Raw genomic sequence first — 22,760 nt, 5'->3', positions numbered from 1 at the left:
CTCTCCACCACCGTTTGACCACCAATTGATGAGTCACCACTCACCACTCACCACTCACCACTACCAATTTTCTCTCCTTATCAAGCTTTATCTCTTACATTAAATAGATTGTTGAACCACCACCATTGTCATCGGAGCTCTATTGGCCATTTTTGAAGAAAAAAAATCAGATCTGCGTTGCTTGCCATCTCTTTTACGAAATACAACAATTTATTTTATGATGGAAGAACTTTAGATGTTTAATCGCTGCATTTTCGACGACCGCAAGCTTTGATAGTATTGGCCATGGCTTGAACACCCATCATCCACGATTGTGGTCTAGTGTTGGTGATGGTTGGTATTTGCATGACGGCGCTGATACTCTCACGACCGCGGTGAACTGTTTTGGGTGGCACAGCGGTGACGAGAATAATTTGGAGGTGACGGGAAGAATTGAGTGAGTGAGAAAGAGATCATGTATTGCAATGACATTATAATATTGTAAGGAACAATTTAATCTAAGGGTGAAATTTAGTCTTGCACCGTGAAAGACTTAAGTGGCTAGTGCATGATAGCATTCGCCTCTTATAGAATAGTGACTATATAAATTCCAAAATTATTTTATTATATTTGGTATTTTTTATTATTATTATATTGATTTGGTTATCTTAAGTAGTGCATGAGAGCACTGGTTGACATTTTCCCAACGCAATTTAACCCACAAAACATATTTATACATGCTGCAATACTTCACTCGTCTCAAACTTTTGGTTCTTTTAAATACGATAAAATTATATAAAATTATACGATTTTCCTTTTAATTTACTTATTCACATCACACACAAAAAAATACACATATTTCAATCCATGAATAATATTGATGAGGTTCCGAATAAATAATGCACATAAAGAAAATTCATTTGGACATCCAATCTCCAGTTGGAAGAATATGGCTTCTGAGAACATTACTTGCGCCTTTTCTGCTTGTTCTTTGAATTTGATACATCCCAATTTTGAGAAAATCTTGAGAGGCCTTCTCTAAATATTCCAAGATTTACACCATTTCTAACCAAAATACTCGTTACTCCCAATTTTTGAATCTGTTATTGCCACAACATAAATTGATAATCACTTTTCCACACGAAGAACAAAATTCAAGAACTTAATTTAAAAATAAAAAATAGAAATATAGATACCTCTTGTATGTTATTGTTATCATCATCGAAAAAGAGCATAGAGTTATAGGAGACCCCGGTTCTTGAATAAATTTTCTGAAAATGTTCTGTTTTGTGCGTCGAGGTGTAAAATATTTCCTAAACAATTTAAAACAGAAATTAAATATACGAATAAAAGGAAATTCATTAATCACTTAAGCTCGGTCTACTGGTTACGTCAACTAATTTTGTCGAGTTAAATTTGTATTAACAAACCTTGGCAGCAAACATTGAGGTGATATTGAGTTTGTCAAGAAAAGTGGTTGCAATGTGAGGAGTTGGTGATTTGGAAGCAATGGCAGTTTGAATTCCTTGATCTTTGAGTGCAGTCAAGATGCCTCTGGAATGAGGAAATAGAGAAGGAGTGTCGTGCTTCGAGCGGCACTCACTGAAAAATTGAGATTCAACCTATGTTTAGTATTATGGATGGTAATCCACCGTACTTTTTCAAAAACTACAATCTATAATTTCTGCAAAATCACGGTAACTCTGACATATCCATCAACCATGATACTAAATATATACTCAATTCAATTGGTGCAGTAGTAATAACAACATATATAGAAAAATTACTATAGTATACTAGAGTAGTAGGATTTACAAACCAGTAGAAAGGCCAAATAGTGTAATCGAGATCGAAAACTACAAGCTTTGGTAGTACTTGGAACACTCCCATCATTTGCACTGCTTCAGCCCTCACATTCTCCAGCTCCTCCATCTTTTCTTTCTTTCTCTCAAAGTGGATGATGGATAGATGGTCCTAATGGTCCTTGTTATCTGTTGTGAATTGTGATGTACTGATTATTATTTATAATCAAACATGAAGTCGCGCATCCACTTAAATTATGACATATATTCATAATTAATTTATGGATTTTGCTAACAAGTGTCCCGATCACTATTTAAGCATTTTAAATCGTAAATTTTTATAAATTTTTTTATCAAAATATGTGAAATTAATACATTGAAAATTGAAATGTTTTTTTTTTTAGAATAAATAATTTCTTTAAGTAAAATACTTAAAAGAGTTCCTAAGAAATACTCGTTAGCATTTTTCTTAATTTATATATCATTTTTGTCTCGTATGGATAGGCGGTAGCTGAGTAGTAGCTATTAGGAATATTGTTGTAGGGGCAAAATTTCGTCCTTAAAATAAGTAAGTGGAGCGTCAAACTTCGACTCCGACATATAAAATGATATTAGCATCTCTGTTATTATTTTATGTTCTTTTTACTACTACTTCTCATGTGAGAGATTCACTACTAAAATAAGTTTTTAAATAGGTTATTTAATTAATTTTTTTAAATTGAGTTCAAATTATTTATTAATAGATTTTTAAGCTAAAAAAAATAAAAAATCAAATCCCAAAATTTTGAAATAATTTTTAAGGGTCTTGCTAATGTGTTCCCTAAGGGTAAAAATTTATAATTTTTTAACATAAGATGAATTATTTATAAATTTTTATGTGAAAAAACTAAAAAATTCATATTTAATTAACCTTTTGTTAAAAAAATTTAAACTTTTGTAACAGAAATTCATATAATGTACTAAACATGACCATAGAAAAAAAATTAAAATTCCAAATGGTATGCACAAGTTGAATAAAAAGTAGGGACTAAAAACATTGACGGAAAAAACTTCAGGGACTAAAATGAAAATTTTGTAAAATTATAGGGACCAAAAACATATTTAACCCTTTAAAAATCTATAGGTATCGTTTGACCTGACTTTTTTAGATCTTAGAACGTATCTGAAAGCTAAAAATGAAAATAAAAGCTTAAAAAAAAACTAAAGATGTTCGATAATAGTTGTTTTTTTAGCTTCAAAAGTCTTCTATTTAGTATTTATGTATTTTACTCATAAAAATTAGGCAGATTTTTTCTATAAAAAATTTCTTGAAAATCTATCTGGTCTAGCTTCTCCTTTTATTGAGTAAAAAAGTTTGAAAAAAGGTAGGCCAAATGATGGCTAATGCTACGGTGTACCATCTTCACAAGTGGTCCACCATGGACAAGTGATCTACCGAATATGAATTTTACGAAATTTACTGTTAGATTGAAAGTTTATATCGTATAGATCATCCATAAATTTTTGAATTTTTTTTGAAAATCATTTGATATATTATTGAGACCCATCAAGATTTACGTTATTTAATAAACCGTTAATCTTGATGTGTCTCGATAACATATCAAATGATTTTCAATTTTTCTAAATTTTTCTATGGATGATCTATATGATATAAACTTTCAATCCAACGGTGAATTTTATAAAATTCATATTCGTTATAATGTTATTCATGATTGGTCTACCATGGACCACTTAATGAAGTGGTTCATATTAGAATTTACCCCAAATGATATCTAAAATTTTTTAATTTACAAGAACCCGGTTCAAATAAAAAATTCACCCGACCCGTTTGGAGCAGATCGAATGAGACCGGGCTGATCCGAACGACGGTGGCATCAAAATCAATACAAGGCTGGCTTTGCATTTTTGTGTAGGCCATGGTCCTCTTCCACTCTCCACTTCCGGTCACCGGTTCTCATCATTCTCTCTCCAAACAAAGATAAAGATAAAGGTATGGTAACTCTCTCTCTCTCTCTCTCTCTTATTCCATATGTAATGTAATTGCTGACTTCAATTCTTGAACTCCATGCTTTTCCCTAACTGAATTTTTCTGTTTATTTATTTCTATTTTATTCACTTAATTGCTTAATGCATTAATCACTTCTAATGTATTCACTCATTATTTATTTTATCAATTTAGCTGATAAACTGTTTTCATAAGGTTAGTAATCTAATACTGTCACACTACACTCCCCACAATTTTTGCAGCTGTTGTGCCAAACTAAATTATGATAGTAGTTAAGAGCTGAGTTACAAAATTAGCTATCGCTTTTGAATTATTTTAAGTGGCTTTGTGGAAGACAGTATTTCTCTAAGAAAAAAATAGGATGATAATGAGTGAATTAGTTTACTCTAAATTCATTTAGTTTTTGCTTATCCCGATTTGGTTTCGGCCATTTACTACGATACTCTGTGAATAAGTAACTTTTACAACACGAATGCAACGATAACAACATTCGGAGCCTTTTTATGCTAGGTAAGGTTGTCTACATGGAATAATAAAATATACAATATGTTTCTCATGTTTTGAAGAACAGTGGTTGAGTTGTGTAATGTTAAATGTAACTACTATTTAGTTGATCGAAAGAAGGAATGTTATTGTGTTTTAGGCTTTTAGCTTAAACTCTATTTTGAAATTATGCAGATTAGGAGCCTAAGAATATCAATACACAAATCTGAAGACTTGTACAACTGGTTAACAATTACTGTTCAGAATACATGGCTTGTCAAATGGGATCTATGAATCTGCAGTGGAGGTTATCATTGACAAAGAATGAAGGATGCAAAAGATCATTTATAGCTCTCGCAACTTCTAGAATCCATAAATGTTATTGTGAGCCACGTTTTAGTGGACTAACTCCAAACGTTGGCATGAAGTGTTTGCCTTTTTCTCAGTGCCGGTAACTCAACTGACTTTAACACTTTGTTTTTTCCGTTGGTCCAAAATGAAGTTCACAATTTGTTATATGATAGTTATTTGCATAATATAATCCTTTGATCGGTAAGAATGATAACGTGAGGGGAAGATGTTTTAATGTTTTAATATTTTTCAATACATTGGTTCAGTTTCCTGGGAAGAAGAGCTGGGTGGAAAGTAGCGTTGGCGTTGAACACAGATGGATTGTCCGATAATGGTGAGCAACAAAGCCTCAATGATTCGGGTTCCAGTTTAGGTGGCACACGATTGGGTAGGATACTGAGTGCAGGTGGCAAGCAACTTCTAGATAAGCTGAATTCAGCTCGAAAGAACTTCCCTATGAAAATATTCCTACTACTTTTGGGTTTCTACACAGCAAATGCACTAGCCACAATCCTTGGTCAAACCGGTGATTGGGATGTTCTGGTTGCTGGAGTTGTGGTGGCTGCAATTGAGGGCATTGGTATGCTAATATATAAAAAGGTACCTACTGAGAGGACCGGGAGGTTGCAATCTTTTCTAGTGATGGTGAACTACTGGAAAGCAGGCATATGTCTCGGCCTCTTTGTAGATGCTTTCAAGCTAGGAAGCTAAGGACCAGAAACCGGTCTCTATTGCTCTCTTCAACATATTATTGTCTTCCATAAAACCATGGTAAGCCATAAGTGCAAAGTTACTTTTCTTCTAATGCTACCTTAGTTCTATTAGTACTTAGTGCACATGTAATTGTATTATATATGAATACCATTATTTAATGATGCATATTGCACAGTGCGCCGTTGCATATGCTTCTGTGAATGAGAAACTGTTGTATTCTTGACTCAACCTGAATTCATTCAACATTTGCTTTAGGAATCCCCATGCACAATCAATTATATTATATAGAATGTATACACAAGATTCATAATTTAAGATTGGAAACTAATAAATAAGGAAAAGAATTATATGCGAGTTATACAAAAAAAAATAAAAAAATGTATGAAATTAAAAAGATACTTTTCAAACCCCCCCCCGCCCCCCCCCCCCCTTAAGTTAGTGCATGCAAACCACATGCAGTAACCAAACTTGTTAAAAAGAAACTAAATTTGGTGACCTCAGAAACTGTGAGAATACTTATAATTTATAAGCTGATATCATTAGAGTTTACAAATTCAATTGCAATTTTCTTAGTGTGAACTTCTTATTTGTGAAGTGATAATTACTTTCTACGTGTTTTGTTGTTGTTCTATAAAAGATTATGTTTGACACTAGAGCAACTTGATTATCATAGTCAGTTCAGCTTATGAATTCAATCAAATTTCACCTTGCAAAGTAGCTATTTTTCAATCTATACAAATCTCAGAAGTAATTTGACAACTACAAGGAAAGTATCATGAGAGGATATAGATCATGGGATTGATGGCTTTAAGGAGGAACCTTTCCCATCCTCAAGCATTTCGTAAGCACACATTCGAAAAAATGCGGTTTTCCTGTCCAATTAATGTGTATTTTCATACAAAAACACTGTTTTTTTTTTACTTCCTATTGTGATGTGTATTATTATGTGCGGCTTCTAAGAAATTCTGGGATTTGGAAAAGTGGCTCTCGTTGTTGTTTCGTACCAAGTTGAGTGCAACTGTTCTAATATAATAATAATCATCAAAGGCTCATAATGGATTTGAGTCTAAAGAGGCTCAACCAAATCTACAATGTGATTGTTCTTCTGCCCCGCCTTGCTCACACAGAAAAATTACATTATAGAGAAATATCTTATTATCTTCTGATAAACTTTATACTATTGGAAGATATCTTCCGGTGGAAGGGAGATTTCTGAGCAATGCATGAGGAGAAGAACAATCACTGATCTACAAGGTACCTGTGCACCTCTTGATGCGATTTAAGAGAGATAGAAATATAATTTTAATATAAACGGAGAGGATTCGGAGTGCGTACTAGTTTCCATATTACCCACCATTTGCCCCCATATTTTAAAATTGGGGAAAATCAAACTCACTCAATTCATATTTTTTTATCCGGGGTTCGGACGGCTATCTGCGGATACAAATTTTGTTGTCATACTTTCACATGAATCAACTACATATTACGATCATACAATGGACATGCATTACAATTGTATGATCATACGATTTGAATACAATTTAATTCATGTAATATATATTTTTTTTTTTTACAATTGCATGATCATACAATACAATTCAGTAAGACACAACAAAGGTCATTATAAATATTTGTTTAGTAAAAAAAAAAATTCATTATAAATATTTGTCATAGTTGATATTGAATTCAACAAATTTTTTTGTCACAATAGTTCTAAGATATTGTAAATATTTGAATTATTTATCCAGTAATAGTTTTCATAGTTATTAAAGTATTTATCAATAGAGAAATGTTAAAATCTTCTACATTTTTTCCATCATACAGTACATGAACTTTAGCAATTACTTATCTTAAGTTTTATTTTGTCATATAAAAAACATTTTTAGTAAAATATCTCGAGCAAGTATGATAAATAAAAATTAATGTCAATTATCAAATAATTCATAAATACACAGTCCCTAAATAAATAATAATAAAAAAATTTGAACAAAAACACGACACTTTTTTGTATAGAGATTAAATGACTTAATTTAGTAATTTTTTTAGGGGGAAAAAACTTAAATAACCGAGTATAAAAAATATACTTAAAATAATATACTTGTTTTACAAATATTTTGATTTACAAAAATATTAGCTCTAACTTGTTTTTTTTTTTGTGAAGTGGAGTTTCATTAAAGCTTTTTACTCATTATTCATGAGTTTTATTAGATGATTCTACATAAAAAAAATTGGTTTTTTTCGCAGACATATTGATTGGAAAAAGAAAGATGTGCCTCTGAAAAACCTTTCCTACGTCGTAACTGCACAAAAAACATAAGAGATGCCTTGAATTGGGGGAGGGAAATTACAAACTGTGTTGGTGGATATTACAACCTTGCCAGACGGTATCCACCTACCAACACAAGATGAACCTAACGGCAATACACAGGCAAGCAAAGGGAAAAAATAGTACATAAAATCTCACGACCAACCCAACCCCTGATAATGTCAGACCAAACCGTTGCAATCATAAGTTTATAGAGGCATACGATAGAATCATTATTAAATAAATTGCAAGATTGGTTATCCAAAAGGATGAAAATCCTACCTACATTGTATCAATATCAATATGTATTTGATTAAAATAATTTACAATAATAAATAAATCTCTTTATAAAAATCTCATTCGAATAATTTTGTTTTTTTTCTTTTATTATAATTATAAACAAAATAAACATAAAAATTGGTCCTTAAAAAGAGTAAAGACGTGTAACCATGGTAAGAAGAGTTATTTTGAGGTATGAGAGCGTTAGTCTCGTTAGTTTGGCGCTAAAGACGTGTTCAGCTTCAAATCTATTAACATAAACACAAGCCTTTCCTTATTCCTCTCCTCATTCACTCCTCAAATTCTCTCTTTTCTCTCTTTTTTTGTCTTTGTCTCTCTACAATTGTATTTCAATCTCTCGTGCTTATTCTTCTTCTTTGAATCTCTCTCTCAATCTACCATGGATGAAGAATATGATGTAATTGTCCTAGGCACTGGCCTCAAGGAATGCATCCTTAGTGGTCTTCTCTCAGTTGATGGCCTCAAAGTAATTCATTCTTTCTCACACACTCTTTTTTTATTGCAATTAAGTCTTTTTCTCTTACATTTTTTTTAACTCAAATGTATTAGATTGTGAATTGTAAAAGAGGTAATCTTAAATTTGATCACCATGAAACATAGATACCGACACCAGACAAGACACATATACTTGGTAATAATTTGAGAAAATGAACCATGAAACAGAGACACAGATACCATACAAGACACGTACACTTGATAATAATTTGAGAAAATGAAAATAATTTTTACATCGAACACCCGTTAATTTGAAGTATCAGTGTTACATAATGCTACGTAATTGATCAATGTAAATATTTTTAACAATGATGACATGCCATTTGTTACATGGTAATTGATCTATACACCTCTAACATGATTAAATCTTGTTATAGTTATTTCTTTTGACAACTCTATTATTCCTCAATTTTCTCAATGCTGAAAAGGAAAATTGTTTTGTGCATTTCAAAAGATGTTTAATGACAAAGAATGTTGTATGCATATGTCAGGTGTTGCACATGGATCAAAATGACTACTATGGAGGGGCTTCTACATCTCTCAATCTTACACAGGTCACTCTCCTCTGATGCAGATTTTCAATATAAGCACAGAAAATATCTCTCTCTTTTTTGTTTCATGTTAGTTCGCTTTTCATATCAAATCCTTTTTCTATTATGTAGCTATTTAAGAGGTATAGGGGAGATGACAAGCCACCAGAGACCTTAGGCTCGAGCCGAGAATACAATGTTGATATGATACCTAAGGTAACTGTTCTCATATACTTTTTTCTTATATGTTTTTCTTTTCGATTCATTTATGGCGAAATTAACTTTTCATCTGTATTATGTTAGTTTATGATGGCCAACGGAGCTTTGGTCCGTGTGCTCATCCACACCGATGTTACAAAGTATTTGAACTTTAAAGCTGTTGATGGAAGCTTTGTGTATAATAAGGGAAAGGTATGCACCATACTTTAGGTTACAAGCTCCTGCATATTCAGAAAAATCTTACTACATAATATCTTTCTTTATTCTTTTTCAGATTTACAAAGTTCCAGCAACAGACGTTGAAGCACTCAAATCACCCTTAATGGGTCTGTTTGAGAAGCGCCGGGCTAGGAAGTTCTTCATTTATGTCCAAGACTATGAAGCAAATGATCCCAAATCTCACGAAGGCCTTGATTTGAACGAAGTTACCGCAAGGCAGCTGATTTCGTATGTATTTTCTTCCTTTCTTCGTCTTTTTTCCAGTGAACTATTTTTCCTGTTCGTAAGCCGCGTATGATCTACAAGAACTATCAATTATTCTAACACAATTCAATACATTCAATCTACTTTTCTACATTCTTAATAATTTCTCCAAATGCAGGAAATATGGATTGGAAGATGATACAGTTGACTTTATTGGTCATGCCTTGGCACTTCATCTTGATGACAGTTACTTGGATAAGCCAGCCAAGGATTTTGTAGACAGAGTTAAGGTACTAATTTGCAAATTATCCTCATTTGCGATATGTTGTATTCTCAGATAAATTTATAAGCATGTAATGCTGTTTGTTTTGTATAGACTTATGCAGAGTCCCTCGCACGCTTTCAAGGAGGTTCACCTTACATATATCCATTATATGGACTGGGAGAGTTGCCTCAGGTTTTCCATATCTACATTTCCTTTTAAACTTAATATACTTACGAAACTACGAAACTAACTTCGATACCTTTGATTACTGGAAGGCATTTGCACGTTTGAGTGCTGTGTACGGTGGAACTTACATGCTGAACAAGCCAGCATGCAAGGTAATAAGTTTGTGAAGATACTTCTATACTCACGAAAATCAGTTGAATTACTATAAGTTTGCAATGATATTTCGCCTCACATTTTAGTATTACGTTACATAGGTAGAGTTTGACGCTGATGGGAAAGCCATCGGTGTGACTTCAGAAGGCGAAACGGCAAAATGCAAGAAAGTCGTGTGTGATCCATCATATCTGCCTGATAAGGTATCTCTGCTAGATTGCCCGTTTCTCAGACTTAATTATTAGCAATGTTAGCTTGAAACTTTGCACGAATGTCTAAACATGACTAAGTGTAATCTTTATCTGAAACCATTTAATCAATCCAACAACAGGTTCAAAATGTTGGAAAAGTTGCGCGTGCGATATGTATTATGAGCCATCCTATTCCAGACACTAACGATTCTCACTCAGCACAAGTCATTCTGCCACAGAAGCAACTTGGTCGTAAATCAGACATGTACGAGTTTTTCTTTGAACTTCTAGAAAGGTGCTTTCGTATTTTTAATTCGAAGCTAATCAAGTGTTTGTGATTATTATTGCAGGTATCTTTTCTGCTGCTCTTATGCTCACAATGTAGCTCCAAAAGGAAAATATATTGCTTTTGTTACAACATTAGCAGAAACTGACCAACCTGAGGTTGAATTGAAGCCTGGAATTGACCTTCTTGGACCAGTTGATGAGATATTCTATGACATCTATGACAGATATGAACCTAACAATGATCATGCTACTGATGGCTGTTTCATCTCTACAGTAAGTACTACTAAGAACAATCAAATACTCTTTTTATTTAAATAAAGCAACTGATATTTCTTACCTTAATTTTTTCTTTGAATATTGTACTAAGCCTATGTTTGGTTTGGTATCACAGTATATGTATCAGAATTTCAGTGACCCACCTGATTTTGCAGAAAACTATACTCTGTAGCTTTTGGAAAATTAATGTGGATCGCCATGATTCTAGCATATTACCTGACATTCACTAACTTGAAATTAAATCCTTGCAGAGCTACGATGCTACAACACACTTTGAGACCACAGTAAAAGATGTGGTTGAGATGTACAGTAAGATCACTGGAAAGGTATGTAATTTTTGGATTATTATACAGTTAATTAAATACTATACTCTATACATATTATAAAGTATAATGACATAATAGTATGCAAAAATAGGTAGAAAACATAATGTAGCACTTGAGTACAAATTTATATTTCTTGATCATATGGATTTTTATTTTTATTTTTTGTTTTTTCAGGTTCTTGATCTTTCTGTTGACCTGAGTGCTGCAAGTGCCGCAGCTGAAGAATAAGATTTCTCGCAATTATAAGGATGCTATTAGAAAGAAAGCATATCACATTTTTATTTTTGATTCCATTTGTTTGCGTTTAGATGAATTAATGGGAAGATAAAAAAAAATCCATTGTTCCTTTTATTTAATTTTGTTTTATTGTCCAGAAGTGACTGCATTAGTTTGTAGTTTTTGCAATACACAAATTGTTTCTGATTAAATTGAATATGTTTATTTATGTTACTATTTTTTGGGGTTTGCAAGTTACTCCACCCGTTTTAAATTACTTGATTTTTTAGAAGAAAAAAAAAAAGAAATTAAGAAAGTGTATTTTTGCACCTTATTTTTCTATTATATCTTTATTTTAATTCACCAATAATTTTTTTTTGCACACACTTTCTGTTTCCAATAAATTTAATAGGTTATGTATCAATTTTTTTTTAAACAAATTATACAAAGAAGTTTAGTAAAAAAAAAAATACAATAAAAGTATTTAGGTTTTAATGCAGTTTTACTCCCTGTTTTGATTAAATCGGAATTTTACCCCCTGTTTTAAAATGTGGACTTTTACCCCCTATGTTTTATAATTTTTTGGATTTTGCCCCCCTAAAATTCTACTTTCGAGTCATAAGTTCAAAGCGTCGTATACAACTCAATTTGGATCAATAATTCACCAAACGTATACTGAAATGACTGCAATCGAGTTAGTTTTCCACAGAATCAAACTCCACTAAATTTGGAGTTACAGAGAGAGATTAATTATCATTTTAGTGAAGGTCTGTCCAAATCAATTATTGTATGGAACTACTACTAGTATTTTTGTCATGTCTCTCACCCTGTAGCTCATTTTTCAATAGTATTTACATGTCCGGAAAGCTAACGAAATTACCCTTGTTGTCATTTAAATTTCTTCAAATTTGGAGTTACGATGTGTTTGGTAGACGATGTTGAATTTGAAGGTCATAAGTAGATTTCTGCAAAATTAGTAATTGGACAGACCTTCACTAAAACGGTAATTAATCTCTCTCTGTAACTCCAAATTTAGTGAGGTTTGATTATGTGGAAAGTTAACTCGATTATGGTCATTTCGGTATCCTTTTGGTGAATTATCGATCCAAATTGAATTGCATGCAAAACTTTGATGTTGTGACTCGAAAGTAGATTTTTTGCAGAATTTTGGGACATACCTTCACTAAAACGGTAATTATCATACAATACGAAAATGTTGAAGGTTAGCGTATTCGTATCATACAATACGAAAATGTTGAAGCTTCGTATCATAACCTGATTACACAGCACAGTACATAGGCACTGTTTGGTAAGTCCAATAAGCTAGCTTATAGCTTATTGAACTAGCTTATAAGCTTGTTTGAAAAAAATGTGAAGTGTTTGGTAACAAGCTTCTCTACCTTGCTTATAGCATTTTTTGAGATGTTATTTCAAGTAGCGTATGAGCTTATAGCTTATAACGTTTTCATTTTATTCCATATTTACCGTCATTAATTTTATTTATTTATTTTTTAAAAATTATAACAACTACCCACTAACACTTACCCAAGAAAAAAAAACTACCCACTAACCATGTATTTTTATGTCATTTTGTACTTACAACAGCTAAATTTGCCAAACACTTTAATTTTATTCTACTAGGCTCTGTTTGGTAACACAAATAAGCTAGTTTATAGCTTATTATATGAGCTTATAAGCTTGTTTCAAAAAATTAGAGGTGTTTGGTAACAAGCTTTTTGTACTAGCTTATAGCTTTTTTTCAGATGCTATTTCAAGTAGCATTTGAGCTTATAGCTTATAGCTTTTTACACTTTATTCCATTTTTACCCTTTAATTTAATAACTAACCACTATAAAAAATAAACTACCCACTATCAATTATGTAATTTTATATTTAATAACCACTTTAAAAGCTAATTTTACCAAACACTTTAATTTCAATAAGCTAGTTTTTCAGCTATCAGCTATAAGCTAGCTTTTCAGCTATCAGCTAGCTTATCAGCTATCAGCTAGCTTATAGCTTATTTTTACCAAACAGACCCTAACTTTTCAGCTATAAGCTATCAGCCATCAGCTATAAGCTATAAGCTAGCTTTTCAGCTATCAGCTGGCTCTGTTTGGTAAAAATAAGCTATAAGCTAGCTTATAGCTGATAGCTGATGGCTGGTAGCTTATAGCTGAAAAGCTAGTAGAATAAAATTAAAGTGTTTGGCAAATTTAGTTGTTGTAAGTACAAAATGACATAAAAATACATGGTTAGTGGGTAGTTTTTTTTTTGGTAAGTGTTAGTGGGTAGTTATTATAATTTTTAAAAAATAAATAAATAAAATTAATGAGGGTAAATATGGAATAAAATGAAAAAACTATAAGCTATAAGCTCATACGCTACTTGAAATAGCATCTCAAAAAAAGCTATAAGCTAGTTAGAGAAGCTCGTTACCAAACACTTCACATTTTTTTCAAACAAGCTTATAAGCTAGTTCAATAAGCTATAAGCTAGCTTATTGGACTTACCAAACGGTGCCATAAGCTAGCTTTTCAGCTATAAACTAACTTATAGCTTATAGCTTATTTTTAACTAACAGAGCCTGTTTGGTAAAAATAAGCTATAAGCTAGCTGATAGCTGAAAAGCTAGCTGATAGCTGAAAAACTAGCTTATGGCTGATAGCTGAAAAGCTAGCTAATTGAAATTAAAGTGTTTGGTAAAATTAGCTTTTAAAGTGGTTAATAAATATAAAATGACATAATTGTTAGTCAGTAGTTTCTTTTTCAGAGTGTGTAGTTATTAAATTAAAGGGTAAAAATAGAATAAAGTGTAAAAAGCTATAAGCTATAAGCTCAAACGCTACTTGAAATAGCATCTGAAAAAAAGCTATAAGCTAGTAAAAAAAGCTTGTTACCAAACACCTCTAATTTTTTGAAACAAGCTTATAAGCTCATATAATAAGCTATAAGCTAGCTTATTTGTGTTACCAAAGACACCCATAGTGTCACTCATTTTAGGTCCTTCTTTAGTTTCAGTCCTCGCCCCTCGGCCGTGAAAATCCATCTAACCTCCAACAACGAAACTACCGACCATGACATCCCCCTCCAAACTCGACGAAGATCAGGTTACTTTTTCTCTACTCTCAATTTTCCACTTCAATTCTCTTTATTCTCCTTAATCTCAAATCAATCAATATCCCATTTTCACTTATCCGAGTAGTATTTTTCAATCGGAATCGTTTTCTTACCTTAAAACTCATTTCGCATCTTCACTCTTTTTGTTTATATATTTTTATTATAATTTGTTAAAATTTGATTTGATATGTTAGAATTAGAAAAATGATTTCATCTTACTGGATTTTGTTTTGTGAACAGGTTGTGGTGGAACGTAAATTATCTGCTAGAGTTTTGACATTGAACAGACCGAAACAATTGAATGCCCTCTCTTATTATATGGTACTATTTCAATATACATTCAGTTTCTTTTTTATACATAATTTTATTTCTTCGGTAATTTTACTTTTGAGTAATTTTTTTTTTTGGTTGAGTAAGTAACATATGATAAGACTTTATAAACTTGATTTCACTTCACTAGAGCATTTTCGCCATGTTTGGATGAACAACTTAATTAAGCGTTTACGGCACAAACATTTACTCCTTCCTTGGGTCACTATTATAAGCAAAAAAAAAATACATTTTTAAATTCATTGAAAAAGTAATGCATCTGGTCAATAATATAGATAGATACATTATTTTTTCAATGAACCTAAAAAGTAATTTTTTGCTTATGATATTTTTCCTTCTTTCGAAGTTGTGTTTCTTCATAATCAGTTATTCCTTGTACTCTTAGATTTTAATGATTGTTTTCTAACATGTACTGTGTACCCATCTAGCCTATGATGGCTCAACATCAGAAGGGCTAATATGTTTATGATCTGAAATGTATTTTCAAAATTTTAAGGTAGTGTTGTTCGACAGAATGCAAGAGAACTGTTTTTTCATTTTAAAGGATGAAATTAAATTTATCATTTTTTCTATCTTTATTTTGTTTCTTTTGTTTTAAATATTCATAAAATATATAAAGTAAGCTGATATATTTTGTTTTGTTTTGTTTCAATTTCTTCACCAGATGCTACCGAAGAGTGCATTTGGTTTGTCTAAGTGTTTTTTTTTTATTTTAAGTGATAATTACAAAAATATCATTTTGTTTTCATGTTGTTTTTTTATTTTTAAATATTTCTACCGGAAATGCAAGACAATTTTCCACAAACCAAACTGACCCTAGCTTTTTCCATATACCTGTCTGAACTCTTTAAAAAAATATTATACTATATGCGAAGTTCCAATTCTCTTACTTCTCTTTGTATTCTTTCTTCTTTTGTCTTCCTGTTATAGGTATCTAAGCTACTGGAAATATTTCATGACGACGAGGGAAATTCTGATGTTAAATTGGTTGTTGTTAAGGTCATTTCCATCTATTGAGCATTTTCCATTTAATTTATTTTACATTTTTTTATTGCCTATATAGAAGAGGGAGAAAAAAGTGCTAGCAATTGGAATAAGAATGAATCAACTGCTAAATCAGTTCTTGAAATTTTTTGCAAGAGCAAATTTGGTGCCTGAAATTAATCAACATGTCTGCAAGGAAATCTGAATAAATTAAAGACTCAGACCGAAAAGAACCTTGATTTACTAACTTTTGGCTACCTATATCAGGGAAATGGAAGGGCATTTTGTGCTGGTGGTGATGTTGCAGCCGTTGTTCATGATGCGAGAGGAGGTATGCTATCTTCTTATTACTTATATCAGATAATATAACCATAATGCTCATTGCATTGTTGTGAGCACTGTATTTTGTACTAGACTTTAATAATATAATTTTATTTCATATTATATTCTTTTATTGATTTTATTTTTCCATTTATGAGCTATTGTAAATTTGTAACCATCCCTCATTGTAATTTGATTAAATTATTCAGTTATTAGTAACCATACATAGGGGATTATGTTTTAGAAAGGGTATTAGTAGTTAGGTCTGTAATGAAAAAAGGACCATGTTTGGATCTTTCATTGATAATTTTCAGTTTTTGCTCCAAGTCTTTTTATTTCATGTTGGTATTTGAATTGAGACCGTGATTTTACAAAATCTTAGGCAACCTTCATTGCAGCTGTGGCTCAACTACCTTTATTGTGGCTGACCTCGATACTCTCTGATGATAGCTTGATGCCTTCATTGCATTCATCTTAGTATCTGGAAACCAAACCAGTTGTCACCACTACCACCATAACTTCATCTGACAACCTTATTAGACGAACTGACACTGACACCCTTCATCCAACCAACCACCCGTGATCCATCTCTATTGAGTCTTACTTGCATATGAAGGCACACCTTGCCTATATTCACCTTGCTAGCAAATAGCAATCCCATCTTTCTATCCTCGGTCCCTGGTGACCTTCTGTTTTGGTGGTCAGTTTCGGTATTATCCACCTCAAGGTTGACTCCCCTTACAATTAATCATGGGATAAATTTAGTTATCTCTCCTTGCAGTACCCTCCATGTAATTGGGACAATTGTTTCAATATAAGTTTAAGAGGGTAGTTATTTCAATATGCAATTTCACGCTGCTTCTAAATTCCTTATGGGAGAAGAGAATATAGATTTGAATGCATCAGTTTTCAAATGTAGTATTTAACATAAATGCAAAATTAATTATTTGTTTTCCTATGGAATAGGTGATTGGAGGTTTGGTGCAATATTTTTTGATACTGAATATAAATTGAACTATTTGATGGCAACATATAGTAAGCCTCAGGTAACCCTTTCTAATTTTACAAGCACTTTCCCTGTTTTGTGTTTGCACTCATGGCTCTAACACTATCGCATTTCCTTACACCTGTTTCCAAACATTTGCAGGTTTCAATTCTTAATGGAATTGTCATGGGAGGCGGCGCTGGTGCTTCTATGCATGGAAGATTTCGTGTCGTTACAGAGAATACAGTACGTTTTGTTGATATCATTATCATGTAATTAGTGTCTAGATACGGTACATAGTCTAACTAAATCAAAGAATTATTGCTAAGAGAAACTCCGTCAGCCAATTTATAATGCCGACTTATTTGCCTTTCAGAACCCAAATCCCTAAGTTTTAAGGATTGACTTATTTGCAGGTCTTTGCAATGCCAGAAACAGCTTTAGGATTATTTCCCGATGTAGGCGCCTCATATTTCTTGTCTAGACTAGCTGGATTTTTTGGTATGAATGTTGTATCATAGATCTCTTTGAATTTAATTCATTATGACTGGTTTACTTGATAATAAGATTACTCAATTTTTCAATCTTTTCATGTTTTTGTCACTGATGTCTCCTGCATACTTTTGGTGTGTTGTTCATTTTGTCAATTCATTAAGAAATTAACATACAGAGAGTACCAGGGGGTGAGGGAGGGGAGAGGCTAAGATTCTTGAATTTTTCATGATGGTTTACTTTCTCTTGCATGGTTGGATTATGTATATCAAATACTGTTTCATTGAATACTTTTGATTATGATTCCAACATCTTTTCAGCATTTGCAAACTTCTAATATGAAAAGTACAATAACATTTATGTCTCCTTTTCCTCCTTCCTATTGGAAAACAAATTGCAGGAGAATATGTTGGTCTCACAGGTGCTAGGTTGGATGCTGCAGAAATGCTTGCTTGTGGTCTTGCAACACATTTTGTCCCTTCATCGGTATGCTTCACTCATACCGCTATACTTTTGTGTTCTTTCTGCATATTTGCATCTTTGGTGAATAAATACCAAAACTCCCGATATCAAAAAAAAAAAAAAAAAAAACCAAAACTCCAATTGAGTCAAAAAAAGTGTACATGCACCGATCATTGGAAATGTAGTGCAGTGTTGAAAGATAATTGTTAACTAATGGTTTTCAGGCTTGAGATTTAAAAGTTATCATGAAATGTGTAAGGATAAGTATTCAGAAGTTAGAGATGCTTTTCATGTGTCCCAAAGTTAGTGTCACACTGTTTTACCTAAGGATTCTGGCAAGTGTTGGCCATTCAACTGCTGAATAAGGAGGTGACAGTTTTGTCCCTACCCGAGGCATTAACCTTCTATCTATTTACAGGACGAGATGTTGTTTAATTAATCCCTAACAGTGATTGTAAGCAATAAAAGAAAGAAGAGTAGAGAAACATGTTTCTTGCAATTTGAGTTTTTTTTTTTAATGTTTAGGAATATGCATTTTAAAGGCCATTATCTGACCTTCCTTATTCTTATAATAGAAACGAACTTTATCCAATCTGAAACCTCATGCAAGCTAGGTACATGGAGATTCATTTTAAACAAAGATGACATTATCCAAATTTAACTGCTTGACTTTCATCGGTTTTAATTGATCTTCCTTTGGAACTTTATTACGTCATGACTTTATTAATATGATTTATAAACTCTCTGGTTTGGGGTTTGTAATCTGTGTCCCTGTTTGATGCCATTTGCAATGAATGCACAGAAATTATCGTTATTGGAAGAATCATTATGCAAAGTGGAAAATAATGATCCAGTTGTAGTATCTGCAATTATTGACAAGTACTCAGAGCAGCCTTCCCTTAAAGCGGACAGTGTTTATCACAGGTTGGTGCTTATCTTCTATCTATATATAAATATATCATAAATGTATATAGCAAATATCTGTTAAATTAAAGGTAGAAGTTTTATAGTTCTAGGCTGGTGAATTTTGTATCCTTTAAATTCCCCGTTTCCTTTAATAACTTTATACAGATGGTGAGTTTTGTCAATCTGGATGTAGGATTGGATGGTCTTATGAAGTAGATCAGCTACAAAGATAAAATAATGCCATTATGTCCCACCGTAAATCATGTATATAGATAAACTGTTTAAATTTAAATCTTTCTAAGTGGTCGGACATGTGGTTTTTCTAGGTCTTACTCTACTTCTAATTATTGAGCTCCCCTCCGGTTGATCTACTCTCCTATGTAAAATTAAAAATTTGGATGATCAGAGGAGTAGATATGAAAAGGCTACTTTGTGGTGTGTATTTTACAAGTATAGTAACCCGTGCCATACATGGGGTATATGCGATTTATCAAAGCTCATGGTTGAAACTTGAAAGACTGCTACAGTTTTCAAGGATAAATTTTGAGATGAATTGTTATTTATTTGTACTTCTCTATGGTGCTTATTTTACGGCTTCTTTTTTTCTTTTTTCAAAATGCATAGGGTATGTAGCGCTTTGCTTGCTTGATGTGCTTTAATAGCTGAATTGATGCGTGATGCGTTTTTCTTTTTTGTGCTGGTTCCTGTTCTTTGGTTTCTTGTAAGGGGATATCTTATCCATTGCTCTTGTACTTGTTTTTCTTCTGTGATAACTTCTTTTATCTAGAAAAGCATCTAAATTAACTATGTAGAGCATGAGCTCTGTACGTTACTGAGAACTTGGAGCTTGTCTAGTCTTTGTTTGTTTTCGTAACTGTTTTTAAACAATTGAAACAGATTACACTATCAAGTATCTTTCTCCTTTATATTTGCTTATCGTGGCAATTCGTTGCAGGATGGACATAATCAATAGGTGTTTCTCTAGGAAAACAATGGAAGAAATATTATCTTCTCTTGTAAGTTATATTTTGAGTTATGCTATTAAAAATATCTTATTGAATATATTCTTCAGCATTATCAGGAATGTACCCTTGTCATTTAGCAACCATAAATTTTGTCGTGCTGTTTTAGGAAACCGAAGCTACGAGCAAGGCAAATAATTGGATTTCTTCAACTCTTGAAACCTTGAAGAAAGCATCTCCAACAAGCCTTAAAGTCTTCCTTAGATTGGTATGTGTCGAGAAAGTATTAAGGAAAACACTATATATAGCGAAAAATGCTTCACGAAAAACATCACGACACATATTGAGCTGCGTTGCACCCTTTTCACTTTTACTTGAACCCACCCATGTTTTCCTCTAAAGCAGAGATCTAACGGCCACAAATTATTCGCAGTGATTTCGTGATAAAGTTGTTCGCTGCAAATAGCACAACTGAAGTATTAAATGTTTTGTTTTAGGGAAGCATGATATATTTGGTTACAAGAGGCTATTATACTACTTTCACATCTTAAAATTTTTTTATATAAAAATCTTCAACCCTTCTGGCCTTCTTCTTACTATTTTAATGACCGTTAGTTTTTATTCACTTATTCAGATTAGAGAAGGCAGGCTCTTAGGTGTTGGTCAATGCCTTGTTCTTGAGTACAGAATTGTTTGCCATATCCTACGAGGACACCACAGCAAGGATTTCTACGAGGTTTTCCGTTGATCCGTATACATGTTTCTATTTAGATTATTTTGATTTCCATGCAATACTCAATGTTTATGCCTTACTGCAGGGTTGTAGAGCTATACTTATAGATAAAGACAGGAAGCCAAAGGTAATTATAGATATAAATTAGCTATAGTAACTTGGTAAATAGTGATATGCACTATCAGAATTGTTTTACACTGACAGCCAATTACAACTCGCCAACACAACAAAGAATTCTGATGGACTGTCAGTGTAAAATAACTTTACACAGAGTGCATATCCCTTAATCTTATTCTTAGTATTAATGAAATTGTATTTCTTTGATTCTCATATTGATTATATCTTTATCAGTGGGAGCCTTCCAAATTGGAGTTTGTGAGTGACAGCGACGTCGACCTTTACTTCTCTAAGGTTGATGCAGAAGGATGGAAAGATTTGGAGTTTCCCAAAAGGTTCAACAACTTGCCCGCACATGCTATTTCAAAGCTTTAAGGCATCAATAATCTCATCTGTTGAGCCAAAAGTGTAGAAACCAAGGAATCACAACATTAAATGGATTCTTGAAGGTTGAGTGTATAGCTTTGTGAATTAACCTTACAACTTACAAGTTGATTATATATCACTCATATCAACAATAAATAGTCAGATTAAATTAATTGGTAACTGCATGTAGTATGTGATGCAACATTTGAACGTAAACTATTTATATTGGAAACTATTTATACTACTTGCACGTTTGGATGTCATAAAATTAGTATATAATTTAGTACTATCAAAATATTGAGTATTGAAAAAACTTACCTATACATAGAAGGTGTGTATTAGCATGGTGCACCCTTTATATTTTGACCAAAAACCCACACAATTCTTTTAAATTCTTTTAAAAGTCATAAAAGGAAATGGGTATTATGGTAATTTAATTATTTTTCCACTAATTTCTCTCTCTTGCAATTAATGAAGCAACTTGAACCACTAGGTTTGGTCTAGTGGCGAGGGATTTGAGTAGTATTTTTTAAATCTTGGGTTCGATCTTCAACTCATTGTAAAAAAAAATAAATTAATGAAGCAACCTCATTGTTTTAGAATTAGAAGCAGCAAATCAATTATAAAAAAAAAAATGCAGCAAATCAAGCAAACCATGATGATGTGATTCGTAACCTTTTATATTGCCGTTTTAGCTTCACTTATATACTCTTTATTGTTATGTTGCCGTTGAAGGTAAAAACAAGGATTTGATTCATAACCATTTGATATGTCCTTGCACACAAGTTGTAACACTTAAATTTTATACCAATTCATCTGCTAAAAGTTTGGAATTTTGAGGATGTGAACAACTTTCATGACCAATATATAATGCTTTGTCAATTGGGGAACAAAACTGAAATGATAAAATAATGGTTTCAGGTTAAAGACTAAACAAAGAGTGTGGATGTTTCCAAAAGTTTGAGCAATGACGCGCCAGGTAGCCTGATACTCATAGAATACACCCATATCACCATATGGTCGGTCACCAAGAGAACTATGCGGCTCTGGTTCCCTAATCGCTTAGGGATACGTAGGACCGGGGACCTTCCCTATCGAGTCATAATATTACATCACCGGCCGGATCTCAGGAACCATAGCAAGAACATAATTTATTCTAAATTACTCGAATAATATTTTTTTAAAAATACATAAATAATATTAACAAAGAAAATCATCTCGTGCATGACACGTGCTAAGATACTAGTAACACTAGACTAGATGACATAACAACACATAATAAAGTTCAACATATTATTCTACCATGTTTCAAAAAACATATTATTCTACCCAAAAAAAAAAGTTTAACATATTAAACGAATTTTGTCATGTATGACGTTTGATGGAGAAAAAGTTAGTATTTTAGTATTTTAGATAATTTGTATTTTACACAGAGGATAAAAAGTTGTTCCGTTACTTAGTAAAAAAAAAGGAAA

At 32.4% G+C, this 22,760-nt stretch overlaps 4 protein-coding genes across 4 annotated transcripts; 3 read left to right on the top strand and 1 right to left on the bottom strand.

Annotated features, from left to right (window-relative positions):
• Positions 1 to 780: 780 nt before the first annotated feature.
• Positions 781 to 1,985, bottom strand: LOC123912767 (magnesium-dependent phosphatase 1-like). Its single transcript, XM_045963333.1, has 4 exons — positions 1,799 to 1,985; positions 1,410 to 1,581; positions 1,176 to 1,292; positions 781 to 1,079 (listed from the first exon to the last, which is right to left on the bottom strand). The coding sequence occupies exons 1-4, from the start codon at positions 1,909 to 1,911 to the stop codon at positions 945 to 947; spliced, it is 537 nt and encodes a 178-aa protein (XP_045819289.1). The 5' UTR covers positions 1,912 to 1,985; the 3' UTR covers positions 781 to 944.
• Positions 1,986 to 3,637: 1,652 nt separating this feature from the next.
• Positions 3,638 to 5,592, top strand: LOC123912766 (ycf20-like protein). Its single transcript, XM_045963332.1, has 3 exons — positions 3,638 to 3,771; positions 4,465 to 4,720; positions 4,887 to 5,592. The coding sequence occupies exons 2-3, from the start codon at positions 4,539 to 4,541 to the stop codon at positions 5,329 to 5,331; spliced, it is 627 nt and encodes a 208-aa protein (XP_045819288.1). The 5' UTR covers positions 3,638 to 3,771; positions 4,465 to 4,538; the 3' UTR covers positions 5,332 to 5,592.
• Positions 5,593 to 8,273: 2,681 nt separating this feature from the next.
• On the top strand, positions 8,274 to 11,642 carry LOC123912765 (guanosine nucleotide diphosphate dissociation inhibitor At5g09550). The gene is made up of 13 exons (XM_045963331.1): positions 8,274 to 8,405; positions 8,926 to 8,988; positions 9,097 to 9,180; positions 9,268 to 9,375; positions 9,458 to 9,630; positions 9,785 to 9,896; positions 9,983 to 10,063; positions 10,147 to 10,209; positions 10,312 to 10,413; positions 10,542 to 10,666; positions 10,752 to 10,962; positions 11,217 to 11,291; positions 11,466 to 11,642. Exons 1-13 carry the CDS (start codon positions 8,319 to 8,321, stop codon positions 11,517 to 11,519), a joined length of 1,338 nt encoding a protein of 445 aa, XP_045819287.1. The 5' UTR covers positions 8,274 to 8,318; the 3' UTR covers positions 11,520 to 11,642.
• Positions 11,643 to 14,489: 2,847 nt separating this feature from the next.
• LOC123912764 (3-hydroxyisobutyryl-CoA hydrolase 1-like) lies at positions 14,490 to 21,529 on the top strand. The gene is made up of 14 exons (XM_045963330.1): positions 14,490 to 14,617; positions 14,868 to 14,948; positions 15,888 to 15,956; positions 16,209 to 16,272; positions 17,229 to 17,308; positions 17,410 to 17,493; positions 17,664 to 17,748; positions 18,140 to 18,225; positions 19,004 to 19,125; positions 20,063 to 20,123; positions 20,239 to 20,337; positions 20,704 to 20,805; positions 20,888 to 20,929; positions 21,154 to 21,529. Exons 1-14 carry the CDS (start codon positions 14,585 to 14,587, stop codon positions 21,292 to 21,294), a joined length of 1,149 nt encoding a protein of 382 aa, XP_045819286.1. The 5' UTR covers positions 14,490 to 14,584; the 3' UTR covers positions 21,295 to 21,529.
• Positions 21,530 to 22,760: the final 1,231 nt, after the last annotated feature.

This window comes from Trifolium pratense, linkage group LG3 (assembly GCF_020283565.1).
Source record: "Trifolium pratense cultivar HEN17-A07 linkage group LG3, ARS_RC_1.1, whole genome shotgun sequence".
In the NCBI taxonomy this organism is placed as follows: Eukaryota; Viridiplantae; Streptophyta; class Magnoliopsida; order Fabales; family Fabaceae; genus Trifolium; species Trifolium pratense.
The sequence above is the reverse complement of the archived record's forward strand: the minus strand, read 5'-3'. Positions and strand labels throughout refer to the sequence as shown.

Bases quoted from the DNA above. Each gene is read 5' to 3' on its own strand.
- LOC123912767 (XM_045963333.1), bottom strand. From the start codon at position 1,911: ATGGAGGAGCTGGAGAATGTGAGGGCTGAAGCAGTGCAAATGATGGGA. The intron at 1,582-1,798 runs GTTTGTAAATCC...TCAATTTTTCAG, and splicing joins ACTATTTGGCCTTTCTACTG to TGAGTGCCGCTCGAAGCACG. The intron at 1,293-1,409 runs GTTTGTTAATAC...TAAATTGTTTAG, and splicing joins CCTCAATGTTTGCTGCCAAG to GAAATATTTTACACCTCGAC.
- LOC123912766 (XM_045963332.1), top strand. From the start codon at position 4,539: ATGGCTTGTCAAATGGGATCTATGAATCTGCAGTGGAGGTTATCATTG. The intron at 4,721-4,886 runs GTAACTCAACTG...ACATTGGTTCAG, and splicing joins TTGCCTTTTTCTCAGTGCCG to TTTCCTGGGAAGAAGAGCTG.
- LOC123912765 (XM_045963331.1), top strand. From the start codon at position 8,319: ATGGATGAAGAATATGATGTAATTGTCCTAGGCACTGGCCTCAAGGAA. The intron at 8,406-8,925 runs GTAATTCATTCT...TGCATATGTCAG, and splicing joins TCTCAGTTGATGGCCTCAAA to GTGTTGCACATGGATCAAAA. The intron at 10,963-11,216 runs GTAAGTACTACT...AAATCCTTGCAG, and splicing joins ATGGCTGTTTCATCTCTACA to AGCTACGATGCTACAACACA.
- LOC123912764 (XM_045963330.1), top strand. From the start codon at position 14,585: ATGACATCCCCCTCCAAACTCGACGAAGATCAG. The intron at 17,309-17,409 runs GTAACCCTTTCT...AAACATTTGCAG, and splicing joins CAACATATAGTAAGCCTCAG to GTTTCAATTCTTAATGGAAT. The intron at 19,126-20,062 runs GTTGGTGCTTAT...AATTCGTTGCAG, and splicing joins GCGGACAGTGTTTATCACAG to GATGGACATAATCAATAGGT.